At 40.0% G+C, this 18,875-nt stretch overlaps 1 protein-coding gene across 13 annotated transcripts in view; it reads left to right on the top strand.

Moving 5' to 3' along the window:
• LOC124390753 (plectin) overlaps positions 1–18,875 on the top strand; it is a 169,949-nt gene that overhangs the window by 130,907 nt on the left and 20,167 nt on the right. For 12 of the 13 annotated variants that reach the window (XM_046856736.1, XM_046856732.1, XM_046856735.1 and 9 more), the window contains 10 exons: positions 131–214; positions 695–820; positions 5,028–5,195; positions 11,010–11,222; positions 11,497–11,727; positions 12,032–12,262; positions 15,182–15,304; positions 16,754–16,859; positions 17,758–17,915; positions 18,213–18,459. In XM_046856736.1, coding sequence (XP_046712692.1) covers positions 131–214; positions 695–820; positions 5,028–5,195; positions 11,010–11,222; positions 11,497–11,727; positions 12,032–12,262; positions 15,182–15,304; positions 16,754–16,859; positions 17,758–17,915; positions 18,213–18,459 — 1,687 coding nt within the window. The remainder of the gene's footprint in view (positions 1–130; positions 215–694; positions 821–5,027; positions 5,196–11,009; positions 11,223–11,496; positions 11,728–12,031; positions 12,263–15,181; positions 15,305–16,753; positions 16,860–17,757; positions 17,916–18,212; positions 18,460–18,875) is intronic. The other variant, XM_046856741.1, reaches the window with a different exon arrangement.

Below are 18,875 nucleotides of genomic sequence, written 5' to 3'. Positions count from 1 at the left end.
AATACACGTTACTCATATTAATTAATGATGCTTATTATTTTCTTCATGTTCAGCTTCAAGCTAAATATTAATACATGCAGAATGAGAAGTGTGTACAGTAGAAGAGTGTGTCTATGTGTGCGTACTGTAGGTGGCCTGTAGGGACGACACCATACTGAAGTTAACCGCCGAGCTGAGCGCCACCCAGCAACGTCTGACCTCCACACATGACGAGGTACCAAGTTTAAGAATTTCGTCTTACTCCATCTTCCCTTCTTACTTTATCCTCTACATCTTCTTCCTCTTTTTTTCTGTACTTATTCCCTCTTCTATTTTTTATTTATCCTTTTGCTCTTTACTCTTTTTTTTCTTATTTCTGTTTGTCTCTTTTTATTTGATGTACTTTCTCTTCCTTCTTGTTCCGTTCTTCTTCTTCTTCTTCTTCCCTTTCCTTGATATTCTTGTGTTGTTCTTTCTTTCCTCTTATTTTCTTTCTTATTTCTTTTCTTGATTATTGTTATGATAATTGTGATTATTATTATTTTAAATATTATTATTATAAATCATTGTTATTAGCTATTTCCTCATTTTCCTATCTCTGTGTTTTTCTTCTTTACTGTGTTGGTTTAAGAGAGAGAGAGAGAGAGAGAGAGAGAGAGAGGGAGAGAGTGTAAACAGGAGAAACCTATAAAATCAATTCTATCCTTCACTCCAGGAACACTTGCTGCAAATTGAACATGAAATAAACAGGGGAGAGCGGAGAAACCCCTCGTCTGATCGAAAGAAAGACGGCTTTGAAATTCTCCGTGCACGCAGTGTAGTGAAAGACTGCGATGACCAGGTGATGCATCGTTCCTTCAGAACCAGGCCAGAGCTCTCCGGGGCATTTCAAGGCCTCAACAGGCCTGAGGAAGGGCAGGATTGAGGGCACAGTGAGGAATAAACATAGACGTAACTGCTGTCTGTTTGTCAGAGCAGAAATCCCTCACAGATTTCTGACTGGTAATTAGTTTGTTCTCCTGAGTGTCTGAGTACAAGACAGTCCTGTCACTTCAGTGCCTACTGAATCTTGATAGTTTTATTTATATATTTATATATATATATATATATATATATATATATATATATATATATATATATATATACTTATTTTTTGGTGATGGAATGTTGAATAATACAACAGAAGCTGCTCCCATGTTTCGTTTTTATCATTAGCATGCAGCTCCAGTTATCCGCCGAATGCGTTCGAGCTCCGGTGAAATGTTTGTGATGTTATTTATTTATGTCGCTCCTCTCAATTATTCATTTGTTTATTTATTCATGGCAGTACTAACTGCGATTGGAAAATTCATTTTTGCTGAAGGGCAGCCGTCACCTCCCCTCACCCCCCCTTTCCACACACCCCTTTTCACTCCGGCATGAAGGGAAGGAGGGCATCAGACTAGTTAGTCATTTCTTTATGTAAGATTTTCTGAGACTCACAGGGAGACATCTTTTTAATCTGAAGATGAAGATAGAACCAAATGGAGGGGGAAAGCAAGCAAAAGAGAGAGTGCATGTGTTGGGGAGGGGGGTGTACTCGTTTATTTCTTTCTTCCTTTGTGCTCCTTTTAAAAACTTTGCACCACAAGAAACAGGAAAGACACTTCAGAGAATGTTGCGGTGAAATTACAGTGAAGGAGGACGGCTCCGGGATGAACGCAGCTCCTCAGCTCACCACGCAGGTCCACAATGGGCTTTGATCGCTGATAAATCCCCCCTCCTCATTCTCGCATGCCCGCCTGCTTTTACAGCCCATTGTTTGCTTACTGTGTTGCCTGTAATTACACGCTTTGGAATTCTGTGTAATTTCACACTTGCGTACACACATGCCATAATTAATTCTGCAAAGTGATCACAGCTCGCAGAACATTAAAGGTTCTTTGTGAGTGTGTGTACGTGCAGAAATACGTTCCATTTAATATTCGTTCCTCTTTCTGTTTGTCTGGTTTTCACCGTTTCAAAGAGAAGAGTCTGCTCTGAGTTTGCTTTGAGTGAGGAGTGTTTTGGGATTATTGTTCAAATACATGACAATTAGCGTCATACGTTTGTCATTAATGACCTCCATGTGTTAACGGACTTTGGTTTCATTCACCATGAAAGTCGTATCATGCAGGATTGGACATTTATAAGGAATAAAACACTTCATGTCTTGATGTTATAGGAAATTTGTCATTGTTTGGTTTGTGTGTGAAATCATCGTTTTTCTATAACACAAGTGTTATATTACACAGCATCAGTTTGCCAACTACAGAAACGTTGTAGCTCTGCCTCTGGCTATTATAAAGTACTGAAACTGGAGACTCCTTCCTTACTGACACCATTCTTATCATTTTATGAGGAGCAGCCGGAATAGAAGTCCTGTGAATGACCTGTTGCTATAGAAACAATAATGTATTAGAGCAAGCTGACAAACAGATGCAAATAAATGGAGCTGTGTGTATCAGCTTGCTCTAATATATGACTGTTTCTTATTTAGGAGCGGATCTGGAAAATCTTTTATGGGGTGGCAAGGGTGTGGCATGGGACTTGTGAGGAGTGGCAACACTGAAGCATCATTGCATGGTTCTTATGGATTCAATGAATAATATACATATTCTGTGTATACACTGGTGCACATTTTTATATTGGTCTATAAACATTTTAAAAAGACTGATATGTGATTGACTTGACCTAGTATATATATATATATATATATATATATATATATATATATATATATATATATATGACTTGACCCAGTGTATATATATATATATATATATATATATATATATATATATATATATACACACAGTTGTGTTCAAAATTATTCAACCCCACTGAAATTGATTGTTTTGGTCGGTTTGACATTGATTATGATCATTCAGTCATCCTGCTTACAATTACATCAAAGAGGCACGTGTAGGTCAGACAAATATAACATAACATTTATAATGAAATAACCACAAATGTCTTTTCTGAGCTCACATCATTATCAGTTTTATTCAACCCCCAAGTGACATTCAATCTTAGTACTTAGTACAACATCCTTTTACAGTTATAACAGCTTTTAAGCGTGAAGCATAGCTTGACACAAGTGTCTTGCAGCGATCTACGGGTATCTTCGCCCATTCATCATGGGCAAAAGCCTCCAGTTCAGTCACATTCTTAGGCTTGCGCACTGCAACTGCTTTCTCTAAGTCCCACCAGAGGTTCTCAATCGGATTTAAGTCTGGTGACTGCGATGGCCACTTCAAAATGTTCCAGCCTTTAATCTGCAACCATGCTCTAGTGGACTTGGAGGTATGCTTGGGATCATTGTCCTGTTGAAAGGTCCAACGTCTTCCAAGCCTCAGGTTTGTGACGGACTGCATCACATTGTCATCCAATATCTCCTGGTACTGAGCTTCCCAGTACCTGCAGAAGCAAAACAGCCCCAAAAGCATGATTGACCCCCCCGCCATGCTTCACAGTAGGCAAGGTGTTCTTTTCTTCATAGGCCTTGTTCTTCCTCCTCCAAACATAGCGTTGATCCATGGGCCCAAACAGTTCTAATTTTGTTTTATCAGTCCACAGAACACTATCCCAAAACGTCTGTGGTTTGTCCACATGACTTTTGGCATACTGCAGTCGACTCTTCTTATTCTTTGGGGACAGCAAGGGGGTGCGCCTGGGAGTTCTGGCATGGAGGCCTTCATTACGCAGGGTGCGCCGTATTGTCTGAGCAGAAACTTCAGTACCCACATCTGACAAATCTTTTCTCAGTTCCTCAGCAGTCACACGGGGACTTTTCTCCACTCTATGCTTCAGGTAGCGCACAGCAGTCGAAGTCAGCATCTTCTTTCTGCCACGACCAGGTAGCGTTTCAACAGTGCCCTTTGCCTTGAATTTGCGAATGATGCTTCCTATGGTGTCTCTTGGTATGTTTAACATCTTTGCAATCTTCTTATAGCCATTGCCCTTCCTGTGAAGAGTAATCACCTGTTCTCTTGTCTTCCTGGACCATTCTCTTGACCTCACCATGTTTGTAACCACACCAGTAAATGTCTAGAAGGAGCTGAGTATCACAGTCATTTTAAAGCTGCCTAATTGGTGCTTATTAGGCTTTATTGCTGCTCCCTGATATCCACAGGTGTTTTCAATACCTGATTGAAAACACTTCATTGAACCTCTGTTCTTCAGAGTGGTAGTCTTTAAGGGGTTGAATAATTATGTCAATGAAGAATTCACAAAAGAAACATTTACTACTGTATTACAAAACTAATTGATGTCATTTTAGTTGCATATGGTTCTTTAAGAAGTCCTTGTAGGATTTCATTCTGAATACAATTACAAATGTACACTAAATTCCCTAAAACCATTTACAGCATTGGGGGTTGAATAATTTTGAACACAACTGTATATATATATATATATATATATATATATATATATATATACAAATGCTTTGGTTTGTTAAAAGAGCCAGATTTGTTTGCTGAGTCATCTGTTTGTAATCAGTGATCAGGATAGTTGCACTGAATGTGTTTTATTCACTAAAATGAAGCAGTTCATAGGAGTCATTTGTTCAAACTATGCTATAATGGAAAGACGAGATTTGTTTCCATTATTTACTGGTATATTTACATTTACATTTGCAGCATTTAGCAGACGCCCTTGTCCAGAGCGACGAATTACTAGTATATTTGGTATATACCAATATACCAAATATACCAATTTGAGAATTGGTATATTTTTTTTATGTAATCACATAGAAGTGATTATATTTGATTATGAATATATTAATATATACATTGGATTGTATACATTGGGATACCTGTGCTGGGGTGGCAGATGGGGTGGCAATGCTTTTTTTTTAGCATTTGCCACCCCGTGCCCAACCCCCCGTAGATCCTCCCCTGTTTTATTCTATAGCTTGTATTCTAAGTGTTTGCTCCTGAATAACTTTTTTTGTTGTTTGTTTTTTCAACATGTCATTCAAATCCTGAAAGATGAACAAATTGCATGTGTTTGTTGTGTGTCTGTAGCTTGAAGGCCAGGTTCAGGAGGTGAAATCTAAAGCTGAGGAGGTCATAAATTTGGAGGAGGATGTAAGAAGATTGCAGAAGCTCCTGAATCAGAGGGAGGAGACACTCGAGGAGGAACAACGCAAAAATGTTCAGCTTCAGATAGAACAAGAAAATCTTCATACACAGGTGAGAACACCAGTACATCACCTTATTATTGACTTTTTCTTTTACTCCATGATGTTCTCCATGTTCTGGATGACTACGCAGCAATATAACAATGAAAACGTGCTGTGTTACAAAACAGTCCACTGGCTGAGCAAAAATAAAAAATGTTAAATTAATAATACACTCTTACAATTTCCTGATTCGTCACTGCAACTCTCCATCTTCATTTTATTTTTTTTTTTCAAAAGACGCACATACACTCTATTTGCTTTGTCAAGATGATGGCTACTTTTTTGCGAGCGAGCGTTATAATAGGGTTATCATTTTGCTGCTCATTATTACGTTGTGCTCATGAACATTTCCGTAATTTTCTTTTTATATCACTCGGGCAGTAGTGATCTCATCCCGTTCATCAGAGAGCACTTAATGCAGTGTATATGGCATACACATTTTATAATACAATAAATACAGAAAGCGAAAGCTAATGTCTGCCTCAGCGGAGGAAAAAAATAAATCAGTCAGTTGCTGGTGAAAAAATAAACAAAAAAGTTCATAACATGTTGTTGGTGTTTCAATCAGACCCATTCTCATGGGAGTACACATTCCAGCTCCTAGCCATAAAGTCTGCATTTACAAAGTGCAAATCAACAAAAACTGTTGAGGTTCAGTGATGGGTGCCTAAATGCTAAACTACATTCATGCAAACTACTGTCTTAAACCATTGTAGCAGACTGTTTATATTAAATACAGTCCAGCACAATGCCAAGTGTCTGATGAAGTGGTTTAAAGCACTCTGCCACTGGACTCATTATGCTTCTCTGTTTGGCAGTCTGGTTGAGTCTGGGTCTGGTGAACATTACCTGCCTAACTGCATTGTTCCAGTTCCATTGTTGGTTTTTTAGGGTTTGGGCTAGCTTTAGCTTTAGCTTTACTTCCAATAAAGGGAAATCTTTATGCTTTAGCACACCAAGACATTTTGGACAATGCTATGCCTTCCACTTTGTGGGAACAGTTTGGTGGGGGCCCTTTTGTATCCAGCATGACTGTGCCTCAGTGCAAAAGCAAGGTCCACAAAGCCATGGTTGGAAGAGTTTGACTGAACTCTTTTGACCACTGGTGAGAGAGTCAGGCATCTCACAAGGCAGGAGATGTGTACATCCTGGCAGAGTCCCAACATATCGTACACGCATATCCACTGCTACGTTTGCTTGCCGCACGTAAATTACAATGTCTTTGCAATTTTGTTGTCTCGCTATCTTCATCGTAATATAAAAAATATCGTAAGTCGAACCATCGTAACTCAGGAACGACCTGTAATGAATTTATATTAAACACTGGCATTAGGAGGTGTGGATAAAGCCATTTTAATGTAATGTTTCATTATTGTTCAAGTAATGCTTCAAGTTTTACGTTTTACCACAATTCAGTCTTAGTATTTATACATTATGTTGTAATTGAACCGCTGTAATATGTATAAAAATGAATATATGGCAGAATTAGACATAAGTCTAGTAAATTAGTAAGTTGTGTACATTATAAGTAAGTTGTGCACTTTATATATAGAACAGTACCAATTTATAAGTGTATAATTGACAGTGTACAGTATATACAAATAATATGTAGATACAAAAGATTATTAACATGGTCCTAAGACCTTATTAAAACAGTAGTGCATTTTAGGTTGGTATTTGGTCGTGTGTGTGAGTGTGTGTGTGAGTGTGTGTGTGAGTGTGTGTGTGCGTGTGTGTGTGAGTGTGTGTGTGTGTATATTTGTGTGAATATTAATATATTTACATTTGGACAGATCTCCTGGGAGCAGACCACCTCTACACTCGCATGTTCGCAGCATCAGCGAAGCACACATCGCCATGGAATTCCAATTAGCCTCATTTAATTAGGTGCTGTAGCTTGTGGCTCAGTTCCTTCATTAATTTTAATCTCGTTTATGCACCTTGATCGGTTCACAATATAGCGCTTTTTTAATTAGGGAAGATTGATTCAATCGCATCGATTCCGTGTCCTTATTAAATCTAAACAATGGACCCCTCCTACAGAGCAGTGCTATTTTTCATAATTAATGACTATCTTTAGGGGTGTGTGGGTGTGTGTGTGTGTGTGTGTGTGTGTGTGTGTGTGTGTGTGTGTGTGTAAAGTTATGTAAATTGTGTTCATAATGGTAGGAGGTTTTGGCAAGTGTGAGATGTTTTATTATGAAAGCATACAACAAAATCTAACATTTCCACCTTAAGTTTCCTGCATTTTATTCACTTTTCATTGTTAATGGTCAAAGTGCATCCTCATTTCTTTTTTTACATTTACATTTATTGCATTTGGAAGATGCCCTTATGCAGAGGAACTTACAACTGAGCAGTTGAGGGTTAAGGGCCTTTCTCAAGGACCCAGCAGTAGCAGGTTGGTGGTGCTGTGATTTGATCTCACGACCTTCTGAGTCCAATCAGTGGTGGACATTAATGAAGTAAATGTGATTCTTTACTGTACTTAAGTAGCTTTTTCAGGTATTTGTACTTCTGAGGTCACTACATTTCAAAGTAAAAATCGTACTTTTTTTTTACTTACTTTACTACATTTTGCAAAATCAGTCGTTTCCTATTCATGATAAGTGAATAGAATGTTATTATTACTATTAAGTGTATAATTTTATTAATAGTGTAGCGAGTGAATTTTAGGTCATGGAGGATGTACCACGACGTTAAATAAGAGTTGGAAAAAATACCATGAGAACAGCGCTCCCCAATAATTTGTGGTTCGAAACGCAGGTTCTTATTTGTAACCTAATTTACAGCAAGTTGCGGATTATTTTAAAATTAGCGAAAATCTGCAGCGGGACTGAATGTTCAGAAATGATAGGAATAAAAATTTAAAAAAACACTTTATTGTATTAAACTTGTATGTCTAGATGAATTCACTAAGGTACCATAGGGGCTGCGGGGGGCGTCCATAATTTGCAGATTTTCAGAACGACCACTGTACTTTTTTATCATGGCTACAATAGTACATTATAGCCATAAAAAATCATAGTACTTTGGATACTTAAGTACTTTTAAAGGCAAATGCTTCTGTATTTTACTTAAGTAAACGTGTAAAGGGAGCACTTTTACTGGAGTAATATTTTACCGAGTGTATCTCTACTTTTACTCAAGTACATGGTTTGTGTACTTTGTCCACCACTGAGTCCACAGCTCTTAGTGGCCCGTGGGTGTAAATTGCTGTGCTGTTGTGAAGAAATGGTTTCTTTTTCACAGTGTATTCCTGCCTCATGTCCAGTTTTCACAGTCCAAATCCAATGCATAACTGTTTATTTTAGCGATGTACTGACTGTTTTTTATATTCTGACTAAATTAGCCTTTTGTTCCACGCTTCACCTCCCCAGCACCATGATCTGCAACATGTGACCACTCCTACTCCACCTATTGCAGCCGAAAAACGAGATCAGAACATACTGCAGATGTGTATAAACAAATATCTGCAAAAATACTACTGCTCAGTGCCGTAGAGGGAGGAGTGTGTGTGTGTGTGTGTGTGTATGTATGTGTGTGTGTGTGTGTGTGTGTGTGTGTGTGTGTGTTTTGGTTACAGCATTATGCAAAAAGGATGAGTGAGGGACTTCTTTATCTGAAAGAGCATAAAGAAGCTTCATGTCGAGCAGCCGGACTCCAAGTCAATTCCTATTTCTGGCCGTCAGAAAAAAGTCGACCCATTTAACACTTGACACTTGCAAAGCAGCTCACAGCTCTTTTAATTTAGTTTGATAACTCAGTTTGTGCGTTGCCTGAGAGCAACCCATTTCTGTCTCGTCCGTTCCCTCTGTGCACACACATACACACACACCCCTTTTGGTCGTGTCAGTATGAAAATGATATTAGAAACAAAATGAGATTTAAAATTTTTATGTTTGACAAGCGACTTGATGAAGGAGTTTCATTGCAGGGGCTTGATCCATGGAAATTTTATGCTAATGGAACTGCCGGCCGAGTTTGGAAATTAATCAGTGTTGGAAAGAGAGAAGCAGAGAAAGCGAGAGCTCCATAAACAGCTTTCTCTTTTTCTTCATTCTCTCTCTCTCTCTCTCTCTCTCTCTCTCTCTCTCTCTCTCTCTCTCTCTCTTCTCTCAGCCACTGAAACTCATCAGAAATAGCCATGGGGTATTGTCTGTCTGTGTGATGAGGTTGGGAGAGAAATAGGGGAGTTAGAAAATTACACCGCAGCTTAGCACTGATTGATGCGGTAATGTATGCAGCCATGAGTGTAATATTGATTAGACTCTCTATCCGTCTGTCTTCCACTCCATCTGTCTCTCTATCTTTTTCTCTCTCTCCGCTTTCATCCACAGGGAACATTCACGCAATCTTTCTCCTCATCTCTGCTTATTCTCTCGCCTCTTATTTCAGCTATATTGTGCTCCTGCTCCCGCATTCTTCTCTTTATTTTTTCTTTCTCAGTAGTCCCAGCACACACATACAATCTCTCTCTCTCTCTCTCTCTCTCTCTCTCTCTCTCTTTCTCTCTCTCTCATATCATCCTCTCACCGTCGGCCCCTGAGAGACATTGCAGCAGCCAAGTCACTAATGGTGTCATTATCGGATTTCACTCTTTAAAACAACACAATTAGTGCAGCGCTCATAATGACGCTTGCAAGGTAAATACAGACCAATCTGCCCTCTCTCTCTCTCTCTCTCTCTCTCTCTCTCTCTCTCTCTCTCTCTCTTTACAACACCATGTCGAGGGGATGCCAGGCTGAATATATCATTTAAAGCCACTATATTGCGTGTGCGTATGAATGTATGTGTGGTGTGTATGGGGGTTTGTATGTTTTGAGCAAGCCGGTGTGATTTATTACTTTTCCCTGACGAGACAGCTGTTCCACCGCTTCTTACTTTTGTAAAGCATCATCAGCAGGTGAAAAGAAAAAAAAAAAAAAAGATCTCATCTTGCATATTACACTCCGGAGTCTAATAACATAATGCCGAGCTCCTGTCATTCCCGGCGCGAGCGGGACTCGCAGCTCCCTCTTCCACACGCTTATCTGTCGCTGTGATTACACGCCGTACATTTTGGTCCGTCCGAAAGAACTCATTTCAAACCCAGACTCGGAATAAACTGTTTACATGTACACCGAATCTCCATTGGTGTAGTGCTATCCAAAATAAATATACACACATGCGAAAATTTTAATATTAACATTGCTGGAATTTCGACAGTCGATTTCTAAATCTGTCACACGTGTTCTTGCTACTGTGCTACCAACTCTGGCTAGTGTAGTTGTTTGTTTAGAATCGTGTGAAAGTGAAGAGAATTTGTGTCTTGACTGTACAGTTCAAATGAAAGCAATTAGGCATAACATTATGACCACCTGCCTAATATGTCTTGGTCCTCCTTTTACTGCCAAGTCCTGACCTGTCGAGCGTTTACAGCATTAACTCCCTCAGCAATTTGAGCTACAGAAGCTCGTCTGTTGGATCAGAACACACGGGTCAGCCTTCGCTCCCCACGTGCATCAATGAGCCTTGGGAGCCTTTTGATTGATTCTGACCACTACAGACACCCCAGAAGAGCTGCAGTTTTGAAGATGCTCTGATTCAGTCATCTAGTCATTACAATTTGACCCTGATCAGTGTTATTCTCTTCACCGCTCATTATGTTATAAGGTCATTAGGTTATGCCTGATTGGTGTATATGCTCAGATTCAAGCAAAAGAAACAAACTGCTGGCTGCAACGCATGTTATGATGTTCGGAGAATGTTACTTTACTGGTAATGTTCATGCGTGCATGCTTCAGTGCTGCTAGTTTATAAACAAAACTCTGCTGCATTTCAGTGTGAGAGCAGGCAGGACGAGCTGTGCAAACTTAGCGCTGAGGTGCAGCAGTGGCAGCAGGAGGCGCAGGTCCAAAGGGAGAGCCGGGAGAAGGAGGTGCAGGGCCTGAGGAGCGAGCTGCATGAGGAGCAGAGGTGCCTCCATCAGCACAAAGCCACTGTGGAGGGTTTGCACAGAAAGCTGAAGTTGGCACAGAGGGATGCAGAGGACGAGGTGAACCTTTTACACGACTAGTGGTTGTTTTGTCTTTCCATACACTATCTACATGGTCTATTTTTTAGGCAGTCAGATAGATCCTGATGCTCATTTTTTTATTCTTCATCAGAGCTTCATTAAAACGAGCCGAATATTGTACACATGAAAACACAGTGAAACCCCACATAATGCTGTTACACAATTTTAAATAAACTAGATTACCTGTGTGAAAGAGTCCAAGCTATTCTGTTGTGTTTTAATTGAGTTGCGAATGTGTGCTGTGTGTTTTCAGATCTCCCGTAAGGAAGCCGCTCTGCGCTCTCAGGACTCGGAGCTGACTCGGCTGAAGGCCGATCTACTCGAGGCTCGTAGGCAGGTTTCGGACGCAGAGGCCCGAATGCAGACGCTCTGTGAATCTGTGCAGCTTCACAAGCAGAAATACCAGACTTGTGTGAGCAGGATCTCAGAGCTGGAGAGCATGCTGCAGAGCCACGAGGAGGACCACAGGCAAAGCAGAGCTCAGGTGTTTTAAAATCTCAGTGTACTTTAGCTGAAAGTTGAAAAATGAGACAGCATAAAACAGCACAAAGCCCTCAGCTCCCTAATCAGAACTATCTAGACACAATACAATGTAGAAATGTGTGATTTTTATCAATTTCAGTCCAGTTTACTTTTCACTCTGTTGAAATTATATTTGAATATATTTATATAAAGGATAACCTTCAGTCTAGTGATGTTTCAGGAGTGTGTGCCTGTGTATGTGTGTATATATAAAGTGTGTGTGTGTGTGTGTGTGTGTGTGTGTGTGTGTGTGTGGTTGTGTTCAGATGGTCGAGAGGGAGGAGCAGGTGGTTCGTCTGCAGGCGGAGATCGTGGCTCTACGGGGCGATGTGGAGGCGCGCTGTGCTCAGCTGGAGAGCGGAGACGAGGCCCTGACCACTTTGAGTAGGCGATTGAGAGACACGCAGCGGGAGCTTGAGATAAGCCACGCCCACACACAAGAGTGTGAACTGGTCATTGACGCACTCCGAGACAACATGAACACCCTGCACAGTCAGGTCAGAATATGGACCTTGTGATTGCAATTTGTTGGGGTTGGATTTTGTATTGCATGAGCCAGTATGCCAGTGTAAAAATGTGTGTGTGTGTGTGTGTGTGTGTGTGTGTGTGTGTGTGTGTGTGTGTGTGTGTGTATGAGTTACACATCAATCTTAGTGTGCCATGTATGAGACCATCTGATAATACATTGCTTAGCACTAATAGTTTCATTGTCAAGCTTTAGCTATCACCCAAGCTTCAGCTATCATTGATTTAACCCAAATGAGGATGGGTTCCCCTTTTGAGTCTGGTTGCCACAGTCGCCATGGCTGCTCATCAGGGATAAATACACATCGTTCACCCTAACTCTTAAATTCTCTAAATCTGCTTTGAGACAATGTCTGTTGTGAAAAGTGCTATAGAAATAAACATGATTTGACTTGAATTGACTAGATATGACCTTTTATCGCTCACCACTGTACCAGATGTTAATCTTTGTTATAGAGAATTGAAGAGATTAAAAAAAAAAAAAAAAACACTCAAACATACAAGTGAATCACTGCTCCTGTTAAGTGCAGAGTCTCTCGACTTAAGCATCTGTATGGGAGTAGATCAGAACTGTAAAGAGGATTTGTAGTTGTGCAAGAATGAAGTGAGCGCACACTCTCTTCAGCGGGATTCTGGGAGTTGGAGTGTGTATTGATCTGTAGACGCTCAAGAGGCTCTGGATTATGTGCGACACACTTTGATGTTATGTGAATGTCACGCAGACGCACGAAAGCCGCTCCTTTTCCTCCAGCTTGACATTTTCTCCCTTTTCATTTCTCCTCTTCTTAAAATAGGGGTCATCACTCTATTAGCAGCTTCTAGATGTTGTGTCACACAGAGGCTGTATTGATCCTGCTCTCTTCAAGTTTAACCTCCACACACACACACACACACACACACACACACACATCTCAGGTCTTCCACTCATAACACCTTAGTGAATTTGCATGACATCATGTGTGATCCCAATCACTTACAAGCTTGCTTTAGCTGTGATCCTACTGTAATACAACCTGTTAAAAGAAACAGACAGAGAAGACCAGAGGAAGTGAGACAAAAAGACAGACATCTTTTCACCTTGTTCTGTAATAATAATCATCATTTGGTAAGAGTACACACACAGGTGAGTTGTTCACCTAGTTCACTATTATCTGTCTCAGTGCTGAGAGATCACAACAGTAGAACACACTCTCTCTTTAAAAGGTATATTGTGCAGGAGAACACTAAATTGTATGAAGGAATAAAATATAGTTATTATGGACCAGTATCTTTACTTTTGGCAATTCCATTAAGATCAAGTACAAATAAACGATATATTTATACTTTTACACAAGTACAGGAATGTGGCACCTCATTCATGATGATTTATAAATAAATTAGTCCCAGTGACTAAGCAGCATAAATCAGCTGCTATAGATGAATAAATGAATGAATGAATGAATGAATGAATGAATGAATGAATGAATGATAAAAATAAAAACGAGATAAGGCCCTCTTTCCCTTCACTCACCGTCCGATCTACAGTTTACGACCATAGATCATCCGGACTACCTACTGCTGTTACTGCCTGAGTTTCCATGCTCTTAGCTATGCTTCGGATGAAGCACTCAGTAAAGTTTGCCATTTCCGGCAGTCTCTTTACACGCTCTCTTGTGTTTGCATATTTAAGACCAATAAACGACACTTTGTTTTACTGACGGTTCCTGACGCCTGTTCTGTTCATGACACCTACCTTTTCTGGTTTGTCCGAATTGTCATTGTGTTTAATTTGTTCATTTGTTTTTGGATTGCCTGGTGATTTGTTATTTTGTTTTCTGATTTGTCATTTTGTTTTTGGATATGCTATTTTAGTATTTGTTATTTTGTTTCAGGATTTGTTTTTTGTTTCAGGATTTGTTATTTTGTTTCAGGATTTGTTATTTTGTTTCAGGATTTGTTATTTTGTTTTTATGATTTGTTATTTTGTTTTCTGATTTGCCATTTTGTTTTTGGATATGTTATTTTAGTATTTGTTATTTTGTTTTGGGATTTGTTATTTTGTTTTTATGATTTATTTTGTTTTGGGATTTGTTATTTTGTTTTTATGATTTATTTTGTTTTGGGATTTGTTATTTTGTTTTTGGGTGTGTTATTTTGTTTTGCACTTCTCGGCCACCTTGCATATTTTATATTCAACCATTTTTCCAATTTATTTTGGTGTCATACAGGATCCGAGTCCCCTAGGCACACTTTTATCCTGAGCCGCATACTCTCATGTTAAAGAACACGTCAGTACAGCAGTGGTGTCATTACACATTAATGCACAGTGTGCAGTTTGGAACACAGCATTGAATTCTCCGCAGCTGACAGAATAATTCACGGATTGGAAAAGATGCAGTACAACCAACATTACACAATGTCCTTCCACAAGGATGCCTTTTTTTTTCTCTTGCAGATAAATGTGTGTGTGTTCTGTGGAAGGAAGTGATGTTATTTGGAGAGGAAGGCTCAGGTTAACATAATACTACTTTAGGGTCGAAATGTATATTTGTACAAGCCAAGCGTGTGGGTTTTACCATTCTGAGAAACTGCTTAACATAATGTCAGTGAATGTGTGTGAAGTTCATAGTGTTTTGTTCGATTGTTTAGCAGGTGGTAGATGTAGCAATTGCAACTAAAATGGAGTTTCTTTTATAGCTATGAAACTTTTTAATGATTTCTTTTCCTCATGACTACCTCAAACACACATTTTTGCTACAAGAGTTCTGACTATGCATTATAGAGCCACATAGTTTAGGATTATCAGGGTATTTTCCAGTTCTTTCTTAGCACATTTATTGTGCTTGTTCCTGTATTCGCAAAAAGAAAACTTTGCATATTCTATACGCAATCTGTGATTGTCATTTTTCCAGGTGGAAGAGAAGGAGGAGGCCGCACTGAAGCTCCAGTCTGATTTCTCTCTTTACCGAGCGACTCACATGCACTCCGCGTCAGACTACGAATCCCAAATTTGTCGCATCCGTGAACTGGAACAGGTGACTTCCCGAAACTGAACTCAAACTGTGTGTGTCAAAATTTGCTCGCTCCATCCCAAGTTCCGTCCTGACAGTCTGGGCCCAGCTCCGTGTGACTAATAGTTTGTTGTGGCAGCATCGCTGAGCTTTAATGGACTGTAGTGGAGCGATCCGTCAGGCTGTCGTATCAGGTGAAGCGCTGGCGTTTTACTGTAGCTGCAGTGCCGCGTTAGCATCAGCGTGATTTAGTGGCTCTCTCCTGCCACCAGCCGCTGATTGATTACCCGCTGGCCGCGCTGACAGTACCCACCATCCACCAGCAACCTTTTAGTGGCATTTTACACACACTTACAGCCCCTCATTTGGCTATTTATACATCTGTAAGTGGCCATGAAATATAGATTTGTTCTGACGGGTGTCAGCCACCGAACCGCAGCCTTGTGACACCTCGTTATTTTAATGGGGTAAAATGAGGGAGGGTCAGACTTCAACTTCTGCCATGAACATGCCTGCCGTCCATTTTCCCTTTTTTTTCACCCCAACTCTTTTTTATTACATTTTTCTTTTTTTTTTTTTATTTCAAAGTTGTTGACTGCTGTTTTAATCTGCATATGTCAAAAGTGCAGGTGACATACACACTCACATACACTCTCTGTCACTCACTCCATTACTCTTTCTGTCTGTCTCTCTCTCTCTGTCGCTTTCTGTGTCTTCCTCACAATTTCGCTTTCTCTCTCTTTTTTAATCCAACTTTTGTTTACTCATTCTTGCTCTTTCTCTTTTGGTCTTGTCCAAACGTCTTTCTGTCTCTCTTTTGCATTCTTTTTTTCCTTCGCCTTCTCTTTGAGTGTCTGCTACTCGAATTCCTACTCGAATGTCTGCCACCTTTAATAAAGAAATAATATCTTATTTTTATAAAAACCTAATTAGCAATGTGATACACAGTTTAGAAATGATATAACAACAGAATAATCATCGTCTACATCAATACGTCTTTCTATTATCGTTGCATGCACCGGCATCTTAGGGGAAGGAAAAATGCCCTAACCAGTGGAAAAGGAAAAGTAAAAGTGTTGAGAGAACAGAAAAGTTTTTCACATCCGTTTTCCGAAAAAGAAAATGGAATAAAAGCATGGAGAAGCTGTAGGTTATGCACACATCTGACACCTATGAGCTCGGGGGTTGGCGTTATAATTAGTAGATTGGACAAGGACACTTCCTGGTCTTGTCGTCAGATTTGAGCCGACACTTGTCAGGAAGACAGTGCGTGTATGCGTGGGACATTTTGCACGTGCAGTGGACACTAAGTGAGAGGTGAGGTGAGGTGGAGAGATGGCCTGAGGGCACTGTGGGGGGTTTCACTGCTCAAGTGGACCTCTTGTGTCTTGAGCTTCTCTGCACCTCCCCTGAGGCAAAGGTATAGATATGTGACGTGTGTGTGTGTGTGTGTGTGTGTGTGTGTGTGTCCAGGTACTGTCCCAGGCCCTGGAGCACTCCGGAACCTGTCACTCAGAGATGGAGAAGCTCAAAGAGGAAGCACAGGCACAGAAGCAGCTCAGAGATGGCAGCCTGGCGGGTGAGTGCGACTTCCTTCTGCTAATCATGTCTCAAACACTTTTCCATCCTTCCTTCAGCAGCTCACATCGCTGAAACTGACCTTCTCACAGGCGAATATGACTGTGGAGCGCTGCATTTCTTACGAGAAGAAAACAGTTCTTTTTTTCCCGCTAAGAGCCCCTGCAGTTTGGTTGTGGAGTCTGTGTGGGTCCTGATCCATATCTTGCTGCTAAACAGAAAACAGAATTCAGCCGGGTGTTGACTTTCATAACTAATTTTATTTATTTTATTAAATACGACTGCTTCGGCCTTCTTTACATAACATAAGTATATTTTCTTTTGGATTTGTCTCTCTTCCCCCCGTCTGTCTTTTTTTTTGTATGTCTCTCTTTTTCTCTCTTTGTGTACTTTTGTTTCATACTATTATTTTTTCTGTCTCTATCTTTCTCTGCCTGCTTCTGTTTCTCTATCAGTCTTGATCTCTTTGTGTCTGTTTGTGTATCACTGTCTCTCTCTATACAGTATATATCGCTCTGCCTATCTCTCTCACATTCTTTCTTCCTCTGTCTCTGTCCCACTATTCTCCATTTTCTCATTCTCTCTCTGTCTCTTTAACCCTCCCTCTTTCTGTCTGTCTATATCTGTCTTTTTCTCTTGCACTTTCTCAATCTCTCATTTTCTGTCTCTCCCGCTCTTTAAATCATTGTCCAACATGGTTTAATATTACTATTGCTAATAACGCAATTACAACATTTTTGAAAGGTCATGCACAAGACCTGAGGTTTGACGTTATTGCTGAATGTTTACATTACAGTAAATTACAAAAAGAAAAGACACATTTCTTAATATCCTAATAATATAAGTGACAAATAGCAACGGCTTATGGTTTAATTTGTGTATGTGTGTATCTGTGTCAGAGGGGCGAAGGCTACAGGAGTTGATGAGGAAGCTCCAGGCTGATGCAGTGTGTGAGGCTCGGAGCAGGCAGGCTGGTGTGGACGGTCTGGAGTTTAGAGTCACCGAACTGGAGGAACAATTAGAGGCAGCTCGTAGGCAGTGTATACAGAAAGAGCAGGTATACACACACACACACACACACACACACACACAAACACAAACACAAAACCAGGCCAGGCTTTTTTCTCTTACTCTGTGTAGTTACAAACTTTTGCCACATTTTATGAAAATAAAAAAATACTAATGTTTGCTCTTGTTAACATTTAATTGTACATTCAAGGTTAAAGATTTGTAATAATGTTAATGTTAACATAAGCGTTTTAAAAAATATATTATTTGCAATTTTGTTAAAGTTAAGACATGCTACATCTTTTGGCTAACGCTTTGCTCGGATGGTATTCTCATTTACCTGCAGGCCGTGCAGAAAAGAGACACGCTCCTAAGGCAGTCGGAAACAGACCTGATCCAGGCACGGGAAAAGATCCGAGGCAAGGCGGCAGAGACGGAGAGACAAAACACCACCATTCAGGCTCTACAGGCGGATCTCCGACAAGCCAAGAAAGAGAAGAGAGAGAAGGAGAACGAGTGCAGCAAGCTTCGCACACAGCTGCTGCAGATGCGTGACGAGCTTAAAGAGGCTCGGAGCAGCTGCAGAGACAACGGTGAGGAACCCGGCTGATAACTTATAGTATGATTATTTGTAAAACAGTGCCTGATTATGTTTAATAAATATCAGGTTTTTCACGGGGTCTTAAAAACTTTTAAATTGAAAAATCAAAAATGTATTAAAAATTTGCTGATTTGGGTCTTTTATTAATTCGAATTTTTCAATGGCCCTATAATGCTACCTCTAACGCTCATTGAAATGCTCCCACAGCACTTTAGCACTTTAGTTTAGTAGTCGCTGTGTTGCGACTACAAAATGAGACCAACATGCAACAGCCAATCAGCTTTCTGTTATTGGTGTAAATCTTTCTTGTATTCTACCACAGATGTAAAAAAAAAGGTTGGCTTGAGAAATAAAGAATTTCTACTATCTAGGTCTTAGATTTCATTCTTAATGTGTTTTAAAAATTCT

The sequence above is a fragment of the Silurus meridionalis genome, chromosome 9 (genome assembly GCF_014805685.1).
Source record: "Silurus meridionalis isolate SWU-2019-XX chromosome 9, ASM1480568v1, whole genome shotgun sequence".
Lineage (NCBI taxonomy): Eukaryota > Metazoa > Chordata > Actinopteri > Siluriformes > Siluridae > Silurus > Silurus meridionalis.
Note: the sequence above shows the minus strand (reverse complement) of the source record. Positions and strands in the feature narration are given on the sequence as shown.